At 40.2% G+C, this 21,287-nt stretch overlaps 1 protein-coding gene across 2 annotated transcripts in view; it reads left to right on the top strand.

The window, feature by feature from the left end:
- INTS9 (integrator complex subunit 9) overlaps window positions 1–20,239 on the top strand; it is a 71,376-nt gene extending 51,137 nt beyond the window's left edge. For both annotated transcript variants that reach the window (XM_026715998.2, XM_087929927.1), the window contains 8 exons: window positions 2,224–2,404; window positions 3,247–3,307; window positions 5,132–5,303; window positions 7,646–7,770; window positions 9,504–9,671; window positions 17,340–17,438; window positions 18,781–18,918; window positions 19,595–20,239. In XM_026715998.2, coding sequence (XP_026571783.1) covers window positions 2,224–2,404; window positions 3,247–3,307; window positions 5,132–5,303; window positions 7,646–7,770; window positions 9,504–9,671; window positions 17,340–17,438; window positions 18,781–18,918; window positions 19,595–19,771 — 1,121 coding nt within the window. In that variant the 3' untranslated portion in view covers window positions 19,772–20,239. The remainder of the gene's footprint in view (window positions 1–2,223; window positions 2,405–3,246; window positions 3,308–5,131; window positions 5,304–7,645; window positions 7,771–9,503; window positions 9,672–17,339; window positions 17,439–18,780; window positions 18,919–19,594) is intronic.
- Window positions 20,240–21,287: the final 1,048 nt, after the last annotated feature.

Here is a 21,287-nt window from a genome sequence, read left to right as displayed (position 1 = left end):
GAATAACTGTGAAAACAAAAATGCACTAACACTTAGAAAGGGATTATTACTGCAGCAACTCTAAACTGGAATAGGAAGACCCCTTATATATCCATCCTGTCCTGGAGAATCTTGAATAGGTTCACTTTCTCTAAAGCCAAAAGATACTTCGCTAAGAAGGCTGCCACCTATAACTCAGAATTTTACTATACTAGATAGCCCCATGTTAAAAACTAATTTTCCCAGACCTTTTATCTATTTTGACTTACAATCTCGAGTACACCTGTATAGTGCCTACAAGAGCTGCAATAATCAAAGGCCTCTCCATAGGCAAGTGTTGGGCACTTGATTCTATTTTTAAAAACCTTTTTAGTTACAAAAAAGTAAATGAAAAGCTAGCAAGCTACAAAGCAAGACCCTCAAACTCAAGCACCATCTTTATTTATATTGGAGCCATCCTGAGAAAGGAAAATAATTGCCTATTGCTTTCTCTGGAAATATACACGCCATGCGGTATTTTATGTCTGATTCTGCCTCTCATGACAGCCATAATAGGTCTATAACATACTCTCAAAATTATTTTATGTTCCCAGTGGCCTCAAAAGTCAACAACCCCTGATTTATAACTTTGTTTTTATTAACCAGCTGTTTTAGTTATACTGTTTTCTGCACCTTTTACAGGAAAAAGGGGGGGAGGGAGGTTGTTTGTTACTTTTATTGTAAGATTCTGTTTTTATTGTGACTTCTTCAAGAGAACCCTTGTTTTGAGGAGAAAAATTGGATCAGTGGTGGTATGCTACCGGTTCAGACCAGTTCAGCCAAACAGGTAGTTTAAAAAAAGTACCTCTGATCAGCTGAGAGAAGGGGAAAAAAGCCTGGACATCAGCTGAGAGAATAAAACACTGAAAAGCACATGGGAGGGTAGGAGGGTCGCTTCTAGCTTTTTGTTTCTTCATCCAGCTAAATATGACAACCAGATAAATATGAGCCAGCAGTGTACAGTATCAGCCAAAAAGGCTAATGCAATCCTAAGTTGCATTAACAGAGGGATACAATCGAGATCAAGTGAGATACTAATACCACTCTATAAAGCCTTAGTAAGACCACACCTAGAGTACTGCATCCAGTTTGGGTCATCACATTATAAAAAAGATGTTGAGACACTAGAAAAAGTACAGAGAAGAACAAGCAGGATGATTAGGGGACTGGAGACTAAGGCATATGAAGAACGGTTACAGGAACTGGGCTTGGCTAGTCTAGTGAAGAGAAGGACCAGGGGAGACATGATAGAGGTCTTCCAATATTTGAGGGGCTGCCACAGAGAGGAAGGGGACAGTCTATTTTCTAAAGTGCCTATAGGCCAGACAAGGAATAATGGATGGAAACTGAACAAGGAGAGATTTAACCTGGAAATAAGGAGAAACTTTCTGACAGTGAGAACAATCAACCAATGGAACAGCTTGCCCTTGGAAGTTGTGGGAGCACCATCACTTGAGAAGAGATTGGACTGCCATTTGTCAGAAATGGTGTAGGGTCTTCCACTTGGGCAGGGGGTTGGACTAGGTGTCCTATCAGATCCCTTCCTACTCTGATTATCTGTTATCCCCTCAGCTGATTGGCTTGTTGGGAGGCACGTGTTAGGGAGGCGCGCATGCGCAATCACCCAACGAACCGGTAGAGACTAAGGTAGAATCCCATTACTGAATTGGATGCTTTAATTAACTAATAAACAAAGAGATAACCTTAGTTTATGCAGGCTTGAAATCTTGGGAGTAGCCAAGCATAGAATATAGAAGTGTGGTATAGGCATGAAGGCTTCTGAAAACATCTGAACAGCTATCGGTAAAAATAGTTTTCAGGATTACTAATATATAAATCAAAAAAATGAATAAATACAGAACTCTAGTATTGTTAATGAAATGGACCAGCATGAAGCACTGGTTCTGTTCCCAGAAAAGAGGGCACTTTCCACAATTCCTGGAAAATGTATGAAAAATGGTTTTGACTTAATAATTGTGGACATAACGGACGTTTCTAAATTCAGAGGAGTTTGCCAATGCTTGTTTGCTTCATTGCCAATTAATGAAACCTCTTGTGTTCAGAAACAATATACTTCAATATCTTCATGTTGAGGAGAAACCACAGGGACAGCTGCCTCCATTAGGCCATGTTTGTGACTTTTCTTAATTGGACACTATTGAACCGTATATCTTATTTTTTTTATTGCCTTGTGTCTTTGTTAAGCTCTTACAGTTCGAAATGGGGGAAACGTGCTGGTCCCTTGCTATCCCTCTGGAGTGATCTATGATCTTTTGGAGTGTCTCTATCAGTACATTGATTCTGCTGGCCTTTCCAACATCCTCTTCTACTTCATTTCACCTGTGGCAAACAGCTCTCTTGAGTTTTCCCAGATCTTTGCCGAATGGTAGGTAGCAGTAGCTTCTGTTTATCAGCAAAGAGGTTCACTTCATTTTTTTTTAATACGTTTCTGAGGAATGGGGCTTGGGGAGGGGGCATTCAGGGCTCTTTGGGGAGGGGTGAAGTGGAGTTTTAAGCCTTTAGGGTTTTGTCTTTAAACATCCTCCATCCAGAAGTTTGAGCCCACCTATTCCAGTGTCTTTAGGAACGTATAAAAGGGAGCAACTCAGGCAGTAGGCTGTCTCCCCTTGTTCTGTATATTCAGAAGTATTTCATATTTTTTCTGAGCCAGCGGTTGTAGAAAAATGCTGTGTGTCTTATTTATTATTCACATATAATCCATGTGGTGGATTCAGACAATGTCAGTTCTATTTCAGCAATCATCCTCTTGACTTTTGATCCATGAAGATTCCTGAAAGAAAGCCAGGTAGTGAACTGGTAGTCCACCAGATAGCTCCCAGAAATTCTTTCCCCAAACCATAGTGGCTGATGTCTCTTTCTTCTATAGATGCAATTCCTCTATAAATAATCTGTTAAGAGGAAGCATCTGAGTCATTTTAATCCTTTCAAGACATACAGATTTATTATGACATAAATGTTCAAGACTGATGCCCTTGAAGGGATATACTGTGATTACATTGTTAGTTTTCAAAGCACTCCCAGATGTTTTCTTGTTCCTCTATTCCAGCGGGATCCTAGAGAAGGTTCCAGATTTATTTAACTATTTGGCTGTTGCTGCCACCAAACTTTGCCTGAAGGGCTGGGCAGTAGGTGGCAGCAGTTACTTGCTGTGTGTGACCAGACAGGCTTATAATTCTGGATTGTTTTGCTCTCTCCTTTCAACTCTAGGTTATGTCACAACAAGCAGACAAAAGTATACCTACCAGAACCTCCCTTTCCTCATGCAGAGGTAAGTTGGTTTCCCTAAATGTGCAGAGCTTCCATTTCATTAATTTAAAATGAGAAAGGATGGAGATACCTTCTTTAGCTGAATAGGACTATTGGATCCTGTTCCTAGGCTGTGACCTGCCCTTCCAACTGCAAAATTATTAATTAGAATGACAGTGCATATATAAGCTTGTTAAGCTATTTAGTTTTAATTTAATTTAAATTAAATTTCATCTGGTAGCCCTGCTAGAAATACTTCCCAGAGGGGAACCACAGAAACAGACCATGATGTGGGTGTGTGGGGTCTCTAACAATGCTTTGAGCTCTAAGCACATAGCACTTATAAGCAGTATCCTGAATGACAGGAAGCGAGCTTCTTCCTATAATCTTCTCGGTTGTCCTTACCACTCTCTGTATGGACTTTCTGTCTGAGGCACTGCAGCCACCAAACCAATGCAGTTGCCTTTTTTAGTAGATGTCTCTTGTGCCCTGTCTCTTGTGCCTAAACCCATAAATACCAGGGCTTCATAATTTATTGTAACAGTTATAGGCTATAATGGAAGGCCTTTTAGGCTGTAAGCTATGTGAGGGAAGCTTGGGAAGTAGAGGAGGTCCACTACAGCTCCTTCCTTACCAGTTGTGAAAGTGGGAGAAGACTGGCTTGGAACTGCCAACTCAAATAAAGGCAAAATGGCTTACTATATATGTTTCCTTGATGTTGTTTAAAAAAGAGTAGCCTCATAGATTTCTGCAGTTTACACCTGGGCTTATTGACCTTCCAAACTGCATCCACTTCATATGAAAGAAAAAGCAAGCTGTTGGAGAATGCCCTTGTTTTTAATGCTGCAATTTAAGCTTAGAAAATGTATTTGGTTTTTGTTTGGGGTTTTTGTTTTTCCATCTCCAGCCTCTGGAGATTTTGGTCAATACAGTGTAAAAGGTATCCTTGAAGCTGCTGCTTTTCCTCCCATCAATGGGGAAAAAAGAAGAAACTGAATATGTTTTTAGAAGTCTGCAAGCATTATTTAATGCATTATTATCAGTCGTTCTTGTCTTGTCAAGGAAAATGTCCATTAGCAACACCAAGGCAAAACTCTTCACTTTGGGGGCTGGGGCAAGACTTGCTTACAGAGCCCTCTATCTCTGCTCTCTGGAGATGACATTCCTCCAAAGGAATTCATCTCCCAGAATTGCCTGCTGACCCTCCAGGTTCCATTGTTGGAAGAAATGCTCTGAAGAGGAGAACCATGTTTGACTTGGGAGCTGTTCTCTCTCTCTCTCTCTCTCTTGGAGCCATGGAATGTATAGCCCACAATATTGCTACATTACTTTATTTATAAACTAAATCTTGTAAGAACAGACATTACAACCACATGATCTTAGCCAGAAAACTAAAAAGCAGGACCAAATTCCATTTTTACCCCCTGGGATTCAAAATCTTTTATTACCGGTTCTGTGGGTGTGGCTTGGTGTGTGTGGTGTGGCTTGGCTTGGTGGGCGTGGCAGGGGAAGGGTACTGTTAAATATCCATTCCCTCCCCACTAAGAGATTTCCAGCTCCGTTCTCCTGTGCAGGACAACAAATGAAGAGCCAGCCAATCAGCTGGGACTCGGGCGGCAGTCAGAGGGGCGGGGCCAGTCAGAGGTGGTATTTGCCAGTTCTCTGAACTACTCAAAATTTCTGCTACTGGTTCTCCAGAACTAGTCAGAACCTGCTGAATACCACCTCTGCTCTGGGGACAGAGGCTGGAGGGTAGAATGGCAGGTTTAACTGTCACTGAAATGTGTCTTCAAAATAATTATTAAAGAAAAAGGCAAATAACCACCTTCTTCCTTCTGAATACCAGCTCATCCAGTCAAACAAACTGAAGCATTACCCCAGCATCCATGGAGATTTTAGTAATGACTTCAAGCAGCCTTGTGTGGTATTCACTGGTCATCCCTCGCTTCGGTTTGGCGATGTGGTGCATTTCATGGAACTGTGGGGGAAATCCAGTCTCAACACTGTTATATTTACAGGTATGATTTCTAGCATAATTAGTAGCAAAACAGAGCTGTATTTCTAACGTATGGACCTGGGTAAGTAATTTACAGACTTGAATGCATCATTTTTTACCAAGCCCACAGAGACTTCACTTCCAATAAAAGCCAATATGGTTTTCCACAGACATTTTATCATTATGGAAAGTAAATGGGGCCTTAAAAATAGAGAGCAACAGTTTTAATTGGGCCTGAAAGGAAATGAGCAGTTAATAAAATTCTTCTGAATTTGATTAAGTTTGAATAATTAATTAAAATGTAGGCATCCTTCTGGTTAAAAGGGACACTTTAGAACCATCTCCAAGGGCAGACCCACAAATCATTGTTTTGTGACAGCGTGTTCAAGAAAAAGTAGGTTTGCTGGATGAGACCAAAAATAAATCTGTCCAGTACATTAGCCAGTTAAATGCCCAATGAGGGTTCTCAGAAATTGTTTTTTCTGCTTTACTTAAAACATCTTGTCTGTAGTTATGTCTAGATATGTGGGAACTGTCCCAGACAGCCTGGCCATTTTGGATTTTCCCACAGGACTTTAGTTTTTTGCTATGACTCAGAGAAAAGATGTGCTACTTCAGTTCACGTAACTTAATACTGAAGTTGAAACAGGGCTGCTCAAGTAACTTTGGAAAAATATTTTGGGCTAAAGCCCACAACTTTCTATTTATATGTTGGAAAGCTATGAAGAAATACTGCTTTCTACCATATCCTCATTTTCTTTCAAAGATGGGGAAGTACTTTGAGGAGTACTTCCCTTTACATTCAGTTTCCTTATTGCAGAATGAACTCTTGATTAAATTTCCAGTAGGAAGGAAGTGATCGTTCTTCTAGATGAATTGCCACTGCTGTTCTACACAAGACTAATTGATATAATTTTCTATTGATTATCTGAAAATAACTAGATTAGCCTTCGCCACCGTGGTATCTTTCTTATGATGTGTTGGTAATGGGAATTGTGATTCATTATGTCATATTGAGGGATGTCAACAGATAAGGGAGGAATGAGCCGAACTAGGTATCTCTTCCCTTGAAGTCCTTGAATAAGAACACATCTTTATTTATGTTAAATTTGAAGATACAGTAGAAGCCCTATTTTTATAGTGTTATACACCTCCTTACTTTTTAGACAAGTGCTATGGTGAAAGTAGATCTTATGCTGTATGTAAATCTGATGGTAATCCAATTTTCAGGCCCAACTATTATGGGACAATCCTATTTGGTTACTCAGCCTCAGGTCCCATAAAATTTGGTAGGAATTGCCCGAGAATCAGTGTATCCAATACATTTCCCCACCTTGTCTCTTCTCATATGGATGATGAGAAATGTAACCCAAAGTATCTGGAAGGCACCATGTTGGAGAAGAATGATGGATCAGATGGCAACTTCAATTATAAAGCTGTTGTAAAAGCCAGATGACATGAAACTTCAATTCTTAATGGGAAGAGTTGTACTGCTAGTGGACTGTTTTGAAAATTTCGGGAGGTAGATATATTGGCTAAAACTTGCCCCTGTTGAATCCTTCTGTCAAAGTGATTTAATTCAAATCAGGAGCCTATGACGAGTTGGTAAGGGCAGGAAGGGAAAAATTAAGTTACTTAAAATAATGTGTTGGAGAGTCAATAGATTCATAATAAAGAAATGGCTAGTAAAATCCTTGAGCAAATATGCGGGAATCTCTAAATGTAAATTTCTCCAAAGATCCTGCCATAGCATTATGGGAAAAAAATTGATGCTAGCAGACACAGCCATCCAGTCGGTACCAATGTGGTTTCTTCCCTCTTGTGTCTGTATTCAAATATCAGAATGTGGAGTGTTTAGATCAACAAAGGCTTTGGGTAATAAGCCAGCTCTTTCTCCTTTTCCTTGTCACCGGCCTTCTTTCTTTGTGATGTCTTTCAGTCAAACTTCCTGATTCCTGGTGACCCTCACTGAATTTTCTTAACAACATTTTCAGAAGTGGGTTGCCCTTATCTTCTTCCCATGCTGAATGAGACTGACTGGCCCTAAATCACCCAACTAGCTTAATGCATAAAGTGGAATTAGAACTCTCTGTCTCCTGCTATCTACCTCAGTGCCTTTAGCTACTACACAAAATTGATTCTTATACTCCTCTTTAATTGTCTTGCCTTTGTTTATTCTATGCATCCTCTTTGTCTCAGGACTTGAAATCTTGATCATTAAGATGTCCCCAAGCCATGTAGTCCCTGCTTTTAAACCAAAGTCCCCAGTCCTATAGAGGAGTGTGTAGTTTGACAAAGTTTCGGCATAATATTAAACACTAGACTTCTTTCTTTCTTTATTCCTGTTTCCTCTCCTGTTTACAGAGCCTGATTTCTCTTATCTGGATGCATTGGCCCCCTACCAGCCACTGGCCATGAAGTGCATCTATTGTCCTATAGATACCAGGCTGAATTTTATCCAGGTGTCCAAACTACTCAAAGAAGTACAGGTAATCAAATTTACTTGTCTTAATTTGCTTACTGCAAGTCCAAATTATACTTTACCCAAGTACGGCTGCCTCCAAAATTTATTCTGCTATATATGATAGAACTGAGGCATCCGGGGGTGGTGATGAAGGGGGAGTGGAGGTGGTGGTGGGGAGAATCAAGCATGGAGAAATGATGGAAGCAGTGCCACACCACCAGGACACAAATCTCATCCCTTTGTAAATGTGTTCTTGTGGTAGAGTTTGTGTTGCAATGGCCCAGTGTTGTTTCATCGTTTTAATGAAAACCTCTGCTCTTGCAGATGTGCCTAGAAATATTCTTTATGCCAATTTATTTCTCAGTGAAGAAAATCCAAAACATCATCACTGACTATATTTGAAGTCTTCCAAAGAGGCTAATATCTTTTTAGAAACTGGATTTTTGCCAGATTGCATTATGTGAAGTTTTGTTGAGCGTGCAACTGACATTTGTCCTTGTGTAATACAGACTTGTATTACAAAAGCAGAAAACATTCCAACCTCCAACCTAGGTTGCTCTGACCCCGTTTTTCCAGCCCTCTAGGGCTCCTTATGATTTATGTTTGTCAGTGCAATTGTCCAAAATCAACCATGTGGCTGATTGCCATTTTGAGATGAGGAACACATGCAACATGATAAGTTCTAAAATAATTTTAACAGCAGTTGAGAGAAAAAAAAAACCAACCATAAAGAAAAGTCTATGTGACTTGTTCTCACCCACTTGGCATCATCGTGTTAGTATAGCCCGCAGGGCCCCCCAGAATTTAGGCAGTCACTATGAGAGAGCTGCACATTTTAAATATTATATTCCTTGCAGCCTAACATCTTACCAGAGTTGTAATAGTACAATAAAACCCCAGTTTTCCACATCTCAACTGAAAGAGAGCTGCATACAATGGACAAAATTCAGTTGGAAGTTGCATAATGGCATGATTGGTGTCCATTTATGTTATTTGTATAATGACATCATTATCTAAATGATGTAATTTTGGTATCATTTGTGTAATGGTGTCATACTATAAGTGGTATAATTTACAACATATCTACATTTGCATTGCCTAATGCTGTACTTCAGATTTAACTGTAATATAAACCTTACACGAAATGATCTGAAGGCTTGAGACAAGCTACCATTGCTTTCAGTTTTTCAGTATAATTAACTTTTTCTAGTTTTCTCCAAACAAGGCATTCTCCAGATTCATGGACATTCCCTCCAAGAATTCTCAGTAATAATCCCGTAAGCTGAAAAACTCTGGGATTTGAAATTCACCCATCTGCAAATCTTCCCAGAATAAATAGCTTTTCTGTCAGAAGACTAAGGCCTGGTCTTATGGTCCTGTAATGGTTGAATCTATCTTAAATTTGTAGGCTGGCACTCTCTCGGGATGGGGACGGGGGCAAATGTGTTCTATTTTATTATTTTATTTTATTCGTTACCAAGTAGAAAGCAGGCTGAGCTGGACATTTTCTCCCTGACGTGCTATTTTATTTATTTTTTTTAGTTTCTGGTAAGTTTTATTATGCAAAGCCTTGGAAATAGCCGCTCCTTTTACATGCAGTGTACAAACTGTATATGGAGTCATTGGCAGTTGGATAGCACATACTTTTAATTAATTTATATTGGAAAACCTGTGTGAAAAAAACTTATTTTCACACTTTGAAACCACTGTATAACTTACTGAAAATCTCAAGAGTGCTTTTCTTTTTTTTCTTAACAGCCTCTCCATGTGGTTTGTCCTGAGCAATATACTCAGCCTCCTCCAACCCAATCCCATCGCACAGATTTAATGGTTGACTGCATGCCTCCACCCATGTCCTACCGTAGAGCAGAGGTGCTAACTCTTCCATTCAAACGCCGCTATGAGAAGATTGAAATCACCCCAGAGGTGAGGAATGAAAGGTGGGCTCATGAAGGAAGTGGGGGACTGATAAGAGATCTCTTCAGGATTGTTTGGGGAGAGGGATTGAAAGACCTTGACGTAATGCAGGGGTCCCCAAACTTGGCAACTTTAAGACTTGTGGACTTCAACTCCCAGAATTCTCCAGCCAGCTATGGAGACCTCTGACATAATAGGTGAAGTGCATGAATACAGCACCTAGTTGTTGTTTATTGACATACTAACTGGTGTATGTTGTAGTCTTTCTCTTCTAGCAAACTTTCTAGAACCTTTCCATTCTAGTAAGCAAAACTGGGTTACTTGTATCAGTGCTCTGATTTAGTTTTGTGATAGATTCCACCTTAAGATTACCAGTGTGTTGGCTACATGTACCAATGTTCCTTTGGCTAATTTTCTTGCTGCCCTTGCAATGACCAGTCCCACCAGGATGGTTTGTTTGGAGACTAGCTACGTGATCATGGCTAGTCATTCCGTCAATGGCCTAGCTCATTTGTTATGGCAGCTATAACATCCTAGGCACAATGTCAACATTCCAAGCATAGCGATCAGCCAAAAATTAAAATAAAATAAAAGACCTCTCTCTTACAGGATATATACAGAAATATTGAACATATTGTCCAGTTTTAATTGAGGTGAAAGAAAATATCAATATTTTGTTTAATTTCTTCCAGCTTTTCTGATTAGGGTCCCTATTAGCTTTGCTATTGAACTCTATTTTGCACAACAAATTGTAGATAAATAAGTTATTCCCTTTCCTGGGTATTGGTTTGAAGTTCTTTTGAAACCTGCTTGTGTTCTTTTATTAGTTGATTGCCAGGATTGAAGTCTTGTTTAGAGGTGTGCTATTCCATTCTTCCAGTTACACCCACTTCCATGGATCAGAGTTCTGTGTCCTCTTGCATGCCTTAGGACTCTGTGTTTTGGGAGTAGTGTTGGGATTCACAACTGCTGTTTTTCCTATAATATAGTTGTCCTTCGTGGTGTTCCACGTTGATTGTTGCCTCTAATATGAATGAGACAAATTATGCTTGTTTAAGATACATTTAGATTGCATTTGCTTCACTGCTAAGGTACAGTATAAGATACAATATTCTGGGCTTCTGTTTAAAAGATGCATCCAATAACACTTGAATTTGATGGGAGTTTATAAATGAGAACTGATACTTCGATATAAATGGAGGACATGTGTATTTTGGAAAAGCTGAAAACACTGAAGGGCATATTCTACACTTAAGAAATGACAAGCAGGATAGAGACAGACAAGGGGGCTGGCTTCTATATTTCATTCTGTATGGGCATCTGACTACCCTGTCTGTGATACATATATTTTTTATTTGGTACAATGTGTGTGTGTGTGTGTGTGTTTTTAAAAAGGACCATGTTTTCTAATATTTGTGGGATATATAGCAATAACACTTAGACTTATACATTGCTTCACAGTGCTTTACAGCCCTCTCTAAGTAGTTTACAAAGTCAGCATATTGCCTCCCAACAATTTGGGTCCTTATTTTACCAACCTTGGAAGGATGGAAGGCTGAGTCAACCTTGAGCCAGTCAGGATCGAACTCCTGGATATTCAAGTATTGAAAATCTAATGTTTCTACTCTTATGTCTTTGGGGCTAGCATTATTTCTCAGAAATGCTTCCATTTTCCATCATGGTTAAATCAGTCGGTCTCCTAGGAACTTACATTTTCAGGATATTGGACACTGGGGAGACAAAACAAAGGAGAGCTATTATCCTCCTAACCAATCTCTATCCATGCTGCTGGAAAGAAAGTGCTACTGGACTCAGGAGGCTTTTGTCTGATTCAACAAAGCCCTTCCTGGATTTTGTATCCAGGCCATCGGATTTTCCACGTACATTTATGTTTGATATAGGACTGAAACCCTGAGTGTGTGGTCTTTTCTTCAACTAGCGGTTGAGCAGGAATAATGGGAGAGTATGCAAGAAAATTTTCAAGGCTAGTGTGCTGTAGAATTGATACGTTGTTCTGGATTGCAGAGACTTGATTACCACTTATTGGGTTGTGTGTGTGTGTCTGTGTCTGTGTTTTTCAAGGGCAGAATATAAATGTGTTATAAAATAGATAGCTTCTCTGTGATCCAAAGCCCAGTGTTAGTTTCGGTTCCTCTGGTACCCATTTCTGCCAGTCACAGCCAGTTTTGGTCCCCATTCTTGCATCCCAGGTGCCTGGTATCACCATCTGCCAATTCGCATCCATTTCTTCCCATCAGTTGAGCGCATCAAAGCCTGAAGAGGGAGCCCTTCCTCTATATAATTTGTTACTCACAGTAGCGGGGCACATTAATACATTGGGGTGTGCATTGGTGATAGGGGGGGTCAAGTCATGCATCCAGCCTTGTTGAAAGCCTCAAATACAACAGGTGCTCCTGAAAGAAAAGGATGCGTTTTCTTCTGAAACATGGAAAACCTTTATTGCAAGCCGAGCATTTTAGAAAGAACCACCTAAGGTGGTAAGAACCTCCCTCTTTAGTGCAGCTCAAAGCATCACCATTTAGTACAGAATGTAAAACTCAGCACAAAGCCACAAGCCACCCTGGTGTGTACAATTAAGCTGCTTCCCGAACAAATACTGATTTTCCCCCATCCCTCCTGCCGCCCCCTCCAGACACCCCCATTGAGTTGAAGAGGGAGCTCTGATTTGCCAAGAACCCATTAGCCTGAGCAGCAGCTGGAGTCCAGGAGTGTCTTTTAAGTGGGGAAAGGATTGCTCCAGTTGCAGCTTCTCCATGCGCTCTTAAAGTGGGAATATTTATCAGATTCTGCTAAGCTACAACATCATAGTGATTGGTGGTGGCGGCAGCGTGTTGAATAAAGTTGCCCCACGGATAAGGATTCTGTCAGGTTTCTCTGGATCATGATTCGTGTTTGCGCACTTAATTCTCAAATCTTTTGATTTCAATTTGCTTGAAAGATTCTAATGTCTCTGGGGTTAAATCCAAGGACGATTTCTCATTTGTTTGGATCGGGGGTGTCAAACTCGCATTGTCACGTGACATTATCGTGACTTTTTCCCCTTTCGGTAAACTGGGCGTGGGCATGGCCAGCGCGCGATGCATCCGGCCCATGGGCCGCGAGTTTAACACCCCTGGTTTAGATCTTAAGTACAGCAAATACTGTCCCTTTCCCACTCAAGTTTACTTAAAATTTCTCCTCAATACTAGGTTCTTTGTGATTTCTGTGATCCCTGACGCTCCCCACCTCCCGCCTAGCCAAATATGTGCTGATGACAAAATATTTAGCAGACCTGTTTCTTTCATCCTTTTTTTTTGCCAAAAAGCTGAATGTACATGATTTGTTAATACCTCTATGGTAAGTCTTTTTTTTTTAAAAAAAAAACCCGAATGTCAAAGAAATCAGCAGCTGGGAATGCCAGCCTTGCTTCTCTAGAGTTATCACCACATTTTGCAGTCCCAGCCATGGGCTGTGCTGGCTGGAGGACACTGGAGTTCTTTATTTGTCTCTTAGCTCCCGTTGACCTAGTGCAGTCTTTAAATAGAGCTGGCCAGGGTGTATAACTTCCACTTCCGGGGGATATAATGTCCCCTAACCTTGCATTAAAAGCAGTATGGCTCACAAGAAATATAAAGGCTTCTGGCTAAGGCTGTAATGCTGGATTTGCCACACATGGAAGTGCAGCGGCATTGAGTCCCTATAGTAAGACAGGAAGAGCTCTGGTGAGTGCACCATAATTTAAAGGCGGTAATCTCTTTGCCTTCTGATGCAGTGGCCCCCAACCTTTTTTGAACCAGGGACCAGTTTCACGATTGTTTATTCTTCTATGGACCGGTACCTGAGTAACGCAAGACTCCACCGCCATCAGGACGGCTCTTCGTTCAAAGCCGCCCCCCCCCCTTCGACGAAACTAAGGCACGAGCACCCAAACGCCGCTTTCCAACTGAAAACCCGAAAGCACTTTCCAACCAAAAACCCAGAAGCAACCGAAAAACCGGAAGTGCCGTTGAAACAAGATGGCAGCGCCCAAGCTTTATAGCCCGGTAAAAAATGATCCACGGACCGCTCCCGGTCCGGGGACCGGTGGTTGGGGACCCCTGTTCTAACGCGGTCTGCGGTTCTGGATCTGCCTTCTTTGACATCAGTCCTTTAAAATGTGTCCTTGGGAAATTAACTTCTATGAGTTTAGGAGAATTCTGCAAATAGGTGAAGACAGCTCCCAACTTCGTTTCTTAAATGTTTTAAGAAACCCCCTGAGGCTCGTTACAGCTCCTCTAGCACCAAAATGGCTTCAGTGACATCCAGGATGAAAAGCTGTTAAATGAAAAACCTTCCCACCACCCACTTCCTGCCTTCAATAATAAAAGCAAAGAGGTAATCATGCCTGCTAAGCTTCCTGAGACTGGATTCAGCTGCTTTTGACTGAATCCACTGAACTAAATGGTTCAAATTTGCCTTAATGAAAGATCTCTTCACTCCTCCTCTCTCCCTCAATTTCTCTTTAACATTCACTATCAACACAGCATGTCCTCTCCCAGGAAAAGAAGTTGTAGCTCTCAGGAGACCCAGAGTTCACTTTCAGTCTCTGGAACATGGAATGAGGCATGTGCACTAAGCTTTTCCAAAGTGCAGAATGGGTCATCTCAAGACAATTTTCTTGGTAGTGGGGGAAAGGTTATTTTGTAGCCCCAGATGTTTTCTGCCTTAAGTGGCGTAGTAGATGATTAGCGAGAACTCTAATCAACTTGGGTTTTTTTATTTTCATTCTTAAAAACAGGAAACAGGAAACTTCTTTCTAATGCTAGCGGAGAAGAAAGTTGGTTATTGAGACTTTGATGGTCTCTGAGTTTGGTTGTTTTCTTGCAGATGTTTCATTACCCAAACTAGGTAACAACTGAAGAATGGGAAATGAAACATCTGCAAGAAAACAACCAAGCTCAGAGAGTACCAAGGACCCCTCATTTCAACCTTGAGCTATATATATTCTCCTTTATAAGGTTGGTTGTTTACTTATTTGTTTTGTATTTATGATTGGATATCTATCCAATCTTTTGTCCAGGAACTCAAGGCAACCTATATAATTCTTCCTCTTCCCAGTTTTCTCCAGAACAACCACTGAGAGGTAAGCTGGACCAGGAGAGAGTTATTGGCCCAAATTTCACAGTGAGTTTCAGTTGCCAAGGAAAAACTACTAGGCCTTAAGGTCCAGCTCCTTAACGATATTCCATAGTGGCATATAAAAGGCAGCAGTCAGTGCCTTAGAGCTTCTAATCCACGTGGCCAATATTATCAAGCTCCATATTTTAGTGGCCCATGTTCTCTTTCTCCCTTTATCATGTTGGATAGGCAATAGGAATGGCAAAAGTGAAGATTAGTAGAAAGTCATGCAACTAAGGTAAATTTGTCTTCTATCTGTTGATCTAATATATAAATAAAACTCAGCCCATATAAATAAAATATAGCAAGAAGCCAACTGTCTTTTACTCTCCTTGCTTTAGGGAGGATTTTTCCTGGCTGTTAATAGATTTATTTATTGGGGTGTAAGTGTGTTGGAGACCCTGAGGCACATCATATTTTTATTGAAGACAGTCATCACAGCTGCTGTTTAGGACCATCACATTTTTATGATACTATCAGGAAGGTGTTTTTTATTTTCTTCTTATACATAGTTTGAATACTAATGTGATTTGTAATGCATAGCATAGCTGCAGGAATCTGTAAATAGCGGAGACTCAGATAGATTCAACAAAAAGGTTAGCAAGGTAAGCTGAATTAAAAAGATTGCTTGATAGATGTACTATCAAATTGAAACCGGCTCTTAATGACCACATACATTTTCTCCAGAAAGCTCATTCCTCAACCTAGTCATTCAGGTGTTCCAACAAAGTACTTGTTGCAGTAATTTAGTCAGAAAGGGGATGTTTCAATTCAACAGTCCCTTTGTGCCCAGTTTGGCCAACCTTCTTATCTCAGGAAATCCACAAATAGAGCAGGAAAGCAACATCTCCCTAGCAAAGGTTATTTCATAGAATCATGGATTGGAAAGATTTGAAGATCTTCCAATCTAACTCCCTTCCTGGAGCAGGAATCCTCAAATGATCCCAAATATTATCCAGACTTTGTTTCAAAACCTCTAGTAATGTTCATGGAGACTCTTAATCATCAATGTCATGGTTGTCCCAAAAGTCCTTTTTCAAGGGGAAACTGGATGAGAAACGTCTTCAAAGAAAAACTAGAAAGTCCCATTGCCTCTTGAAAAAGCACCTTTGGGACTCTAGTAACGAAGTACCCACAATTCAGGGCAAAGACTATTTCACTTTTTCACTGTTTCATAGCTCTGATAGTTAAGACTTTCTTTTTTATTATACACTTGAATCTCTTCCTACAAGGTTTCTGCCATTGGTTCTTGTTCTACCCTTGGACACTACCAAAAATAAATTCACATCTTCTCCCCTATGACAGTCCTTCAAATCCAAGAAGACTGCTATCAAGTCTCCCTTTAGCCTGCTCTTCTCCATGCTAAACATGCCCAGTTCATTTTAAACCCAGTTGATAGGATTTAGCTTTGAAGCGTCTCACTGCCTTCGTTGATCTTCTCTGAATCTTTCCAGACCCTCATCATCCTTCTTGTATTGTGCGAACAAAAACTAGACACAATATTCTAGTGACAGCCTGACCGACACATCATAGATTACATTTCTATATTAGAACTCTTTTGATGCAATCCAGGATTTCTTTGGCTCTTTAGCTACACACCATTGGATCGTGCTTCATCTATGATCTGCCAGGACACCTAGTTCCTTTTCACAAGTACTATTGCCAAGCCAACTATCACTTATTTTGTAGTTGTGAATCTAGTTTTTCTTACCAAAATGCAGAACCTAACATTTCTTACATTGAAGCAATTTGTTGAATAGGGCCCAACATTCAAGTCCATCAAGATCCTTTTCAATCTTGAGTATCTCTTTGAAAGTATAAACAATCCCAACCCCACAGCTTTGTGTAATTTGTACATTTACTTAGCACCTCATTTAGCTCCTCTAAGTCTCTTACAAAAGTGTTGAAGAGCACTGACTTGAAGACAGGTACCCCACTGGAATATTTTCGGACATATTGCCTCTGACCATGAAGGTTTAATATATTAATTAAATTTATTATAGTAATATAATTAATGTATTCTGTAATATCCATCTATTGTAAGTTTGAAGACCTATTAGATCAGAGATGCCTAGAATTTCCAATTAGGAAGCCCTATATTCTAGTAAAGTCTATACTTTAAGGCCAACTGAACCAGGGGTCATCACTGTACTTTTAACTAGTTTCAAAGATATGAGAATCTATTTCTCTTTAGCTGCTTATATTGATTATACAGAACTGCTAATTAGTTCTGTTGACCCATTGCACAAGTCCTAAGCTATGAGGAAGAAAATAATATTTCCTTCTGACCCCTTTCACCATGTCACACATGATTTTAGAAACCTGATGCAATTGGCCATGCTAACTGGGGAACATTGAGAATTGTATCTCCAAACATTTGAAGGATATTGTGTTGAGAAAGACAGTTGTATTGTATTCATGTTCAGTATTTTTCTTTCTAAACTACCAGGCTAGCTGTGCTAATTTTTTTCTCTATTAAGGAAAAAGTTTCTGCTTATTTTTAACTCCTCTTTGCTTCAGCTTGCAGATTCACTGGTACCCACCGAGATGAAACCAGGAATTTCCTTGGCAACTGTTAGTGCTGTTTTGCACACTAAAGACAACAAGCATGTACTCCAGGTATGATATGACTAACGCTGAGGGGAACATGCATGAAAGCTGGGGGGAAGTGGGCACAAAGATTTGCCTTGTTCATAGGAGTGTGATGACCCAATGGTTAAAGATACCGTGCTTGTCATATGGAGAGCTGACAGCGCAGGTTTGAAACCCAAGCTCTGCACAGCAGGGTGAGCTCCCATTCCTGCCCTAGTTCCTGCCCACCTAGCAGTCCAAAAGCATGCAGATGGAAGTAGATTAATAGGTAACACTTTGGTGGGAAGGAAACCGTGTTCTGTGTGCCTTTGGTGTATAGCCATGCTGGCCACATGACCATGGAAATTGTCTTTGGACAATGCTGGCTCCCTTGGCCAAGAAACAGAGATGAGCACTGGGCCTTAGAATCAGACATGACCGGACAGGGAAAGTTTTAGCTTTTATTTTTTTTAGCTTTTTGATTGATGTTCATCTCACTTTTCTAGAAAAGTGGGGAGTTTTTTCACATGAAAATGTGTTGATTTCCCAGTCTAGCCAACACCTGGGATTCTTTTTGGAACTCTCCCTGGTCTGACCCGTCTTCCTTTTTTATTTTAGATCATCCAAATGATTTCTTTAGCTCCTATATTGCTGTGGAACTCTGTCTCCAACTTATATGATAAATGTATTTGTTTTTAGATATGTATATCCGTCTTATACTGTTATTGTGCAAAAAAAGGCAGTGTGGGGGGAAGTCTGGGCAAAATTGATAGATAAAACAGTACTTTAAAACAATGGTAGTGTATAATGAAGCAGTGGATTGCTCATATTCAATTAAAACAAGTCAATAATTAACTGGATGCTTCTTTGAAAGAAAGATAACACAGATTGGACAGAATGGTGTAGGGAGGATTAAGAGAAAGAATAGGCAGCGGGAAAGAAGGAAAAACAAAAGGAAGACAAGGAGAAGGAAACAATATGTATGAGCCAAATCTTGCCCACTGCTTGTTTTTATATGGCCCATAAATACTTATGCCTTAAGACCTCTATAGATTATACTTGATGGACATTGCCATCTTGATTAAATGACTTGACCACCCATAAGAGGTTGATTCCCCTGTGCTTGGTTGGCTGCATTGACTGAAGAGTTGAAGGTATCTATTCCCTGGCCGCTTGAGACATGCAGAATATTGAGGCTTTCATGTTGAGCAGGGGTGTCAAACTCATGGCCTGCGGGCCAGATGTGTCACACGTTGCCCCCCCCGCCCGGTTTAAAGTCCTGATACATCACGTGATACCGCCATGATGGCGCGAGTTTGACACCCCTAATGTAGAGCTTTAGCTACGTACACGCTCTTTATCTTTTTCATCTGCAATCTTTTATTGGTAGCTCCCACCAAAACTTCCCCAGCCTCAGCCTGGCAAAAAGAGGAAGAGAGTAACAGATGATGTGCCGGAACTCAAGCCTACCAAACCTCTCCTAAGTGGTTCTATCCCAGTAGACCAACTGGTACAGACTCTGGAAAAGGTAAAAGGGAATACTAATAGAGAAAGATTGGTAGATTGGCTAAGCATCTAATGCTAAGTAGCCGGTCCTATGATCAGCGTTTATTTTTAAAGCGTTTATTTCACTACTCTACTAAGAATTCCATCAGTGCCATGAAGGTCATGGTTTATTAACCTTATCCTTTCTGAGCCTCATTTCTAAAAGAAAGAGGCAATTTTAACGTATTCGTTGCTTACCTTGTCTCACATAATTGAGCAGGAGCCATTGAGTATCGAACCACATCAGTTTGCATAGCATTACCCAGGGTTCTGCTCCTTTAAAAAAATAATAAAAGCAGCCTTTCCCAGTGTGGTGCCACCCCATCTTCCAGATATATTGGACTGCAAGTGCCAAATCTTCTAGCCAGCCATGTGCCAACCAGGAAAAGCAACAAAATAGTTGAGTTCTTTGCTAGCACACTTGAAGGATGTAAAATTGATAAGGCTGTGATAGAGAATACTGAATTCTTGGACTCAGCAAGTAGGACAAAGAAAAAGAAACGTGATTTGTCTAATACATATATAAAGGTATAACTTATATTCCTAAAGAACATATGGCACAGACAAATATTAACCAGATGCTTATCAGATAGAGGTTTTAAATAGCTCCTATTTTGGGCGGATTGTTTTTTTTTTCCCCTTGCCCATGGTGGCTACAGCATGGCTTCAGCGACATCAAAGTGGAAGATACCCCGAAAGGACATCTGGTGCTATTCCAGGATGTGGAAACTCTAATCCGCATTGAAGAAGATTCGACGCACATCATGTGTGAGAATGATGAGTCACTTAGGGTGAAGCTGCAGGACCTCGTCCTCAAATTCCTGCAGAAATTCTAGACTTTATCCTGCCAAAGTCACACGCCCTGCTCTCCTTAGCTTACTGAAGAGGGAGAAGCCTAAACCAAGGATTTGGGGTTACAAGGTAGGGGAGCAAGCTTGAAAATCAGGCCTGCAGGCCAACAGGTAGGTGTGCTATTCTCTCTCCTGAAAGGAAGATGATAAGAACCACTGTTCATGCGAGGCAAAGTTAAGGAGACCTGGTTTATTCTATCTAGATACCTTGCTATAAAAATACCCTTCTGTTTATTAACTGCAGCATAAAAGATGGGATTTAGCTGATATTACAACTGCAGCAGAATTCAGAACTGTTGATGAACAGCCTTTTCTGCCAATTGAGGGAGAAATAAATGTTAAAGATGTATTTAGTTTCAAATTTAATTTTATTTTTTTAAAGTTTGTAATACTGAACTTCTTGATACAGGCCTGATACAGACCCTAATAAAATACAGACCTGCTTGGTTTTAACTGATGGCTCATTTTAAATACATGATAAACATAATGCTAAGAAATTACTTCTTAGCCAAAGGTTATTCAGAAGCGGCATGTATGGAAGTAGCATCAACGATAGAACAAATATCCAATTCCCCCCCTGACCTCACCTCAAATTTGAAAGCATACTCTTAATTTGTCTACTGTTTATAAGAACTAAAATAAGAGAAGATAATCATCAGATCTGGGAGTGATGGAACTTTCTATGAGTTCATGTGATTAGAGTTGTGGAAAAAATATTCTACCTTATATTCTACAAACCTGATGTCACTCGTGTAATTGCTTCCATAATCTCATGAAGCTTATTTGACCAGTTCAGATTATGAAACACTTTTGTCTTCTTTAGACTCAGAGATCAAGCAATAGCACTGAGACAGCTTCATGGGGTTTAACAGCTCTCTCTCTAAGCATATTGCCCCCAACAATCTGGGTCCTCATTTTACCGATCTCAGAAGGATGGAAGGCTGAGTCAACCTTGAGCCGTTGAGAATCAAACTGCTGGCAGTCGGCAGAATTAGCCTGCAATACTGCATTCTAACCACTGCGCCACCACAGCCCTGAAAATAATCTCACGTCAAGCTCTCCTGACTCATGAATCATGAACATAAACATGATTTTTATTTAAAAGTACATTGGAACTTACATGGTAATTGTAAGTCTTAACTCTTAAGTAGTGCCCTGCTTACAATAGCATGTGTATACTTTCTTTTTCTGGTCAGGCAGAAATATTACTATTATACAAGACTAGTCGTCGTAATGTACAACTTTCTCCTATTGCTTTTTTTTCTTTTGGAGAAAAAAAAAAGAAATCCTCTAACAATTCATTTGGGGAAGGAGTTGTGAATTGCACTACTTCTTCCTCAATTCCTGGCCCAATCATGCAGAAAATGAATATCTAGTCAGCTACAATGAAAAGCTTAGTTAAATGATCAAAGGGTAGAGCAGTTGCTGCTAGTCGAGGTCCCGTTGTCATAATTTGGCCCCAGGATAGCTATTTAAGACCTGCTAATCTTCTGTTCCATTC

Source organism: Pseudonaja textilis, chromosome 1, assembly GCF_049901715.1.
Source record: "Pseudonaja textilis isolate UNSWEBS1 chromosome 1, rPseTex1.2, whole genome shotgun sequence".
Taxonomy (NCBI): domain Eukaryota; kingdom Metazoa; phylum Chordata; class Lepidosauria; order Squamata; family Elapidae; genus Pseudonaja; species Pseudonaja textilis.
The sequence above is the reverse complement of the archived record's forward strand: the minus strand, read 5'-3'. Positions and strand labels throughout refer to the sequence as shown.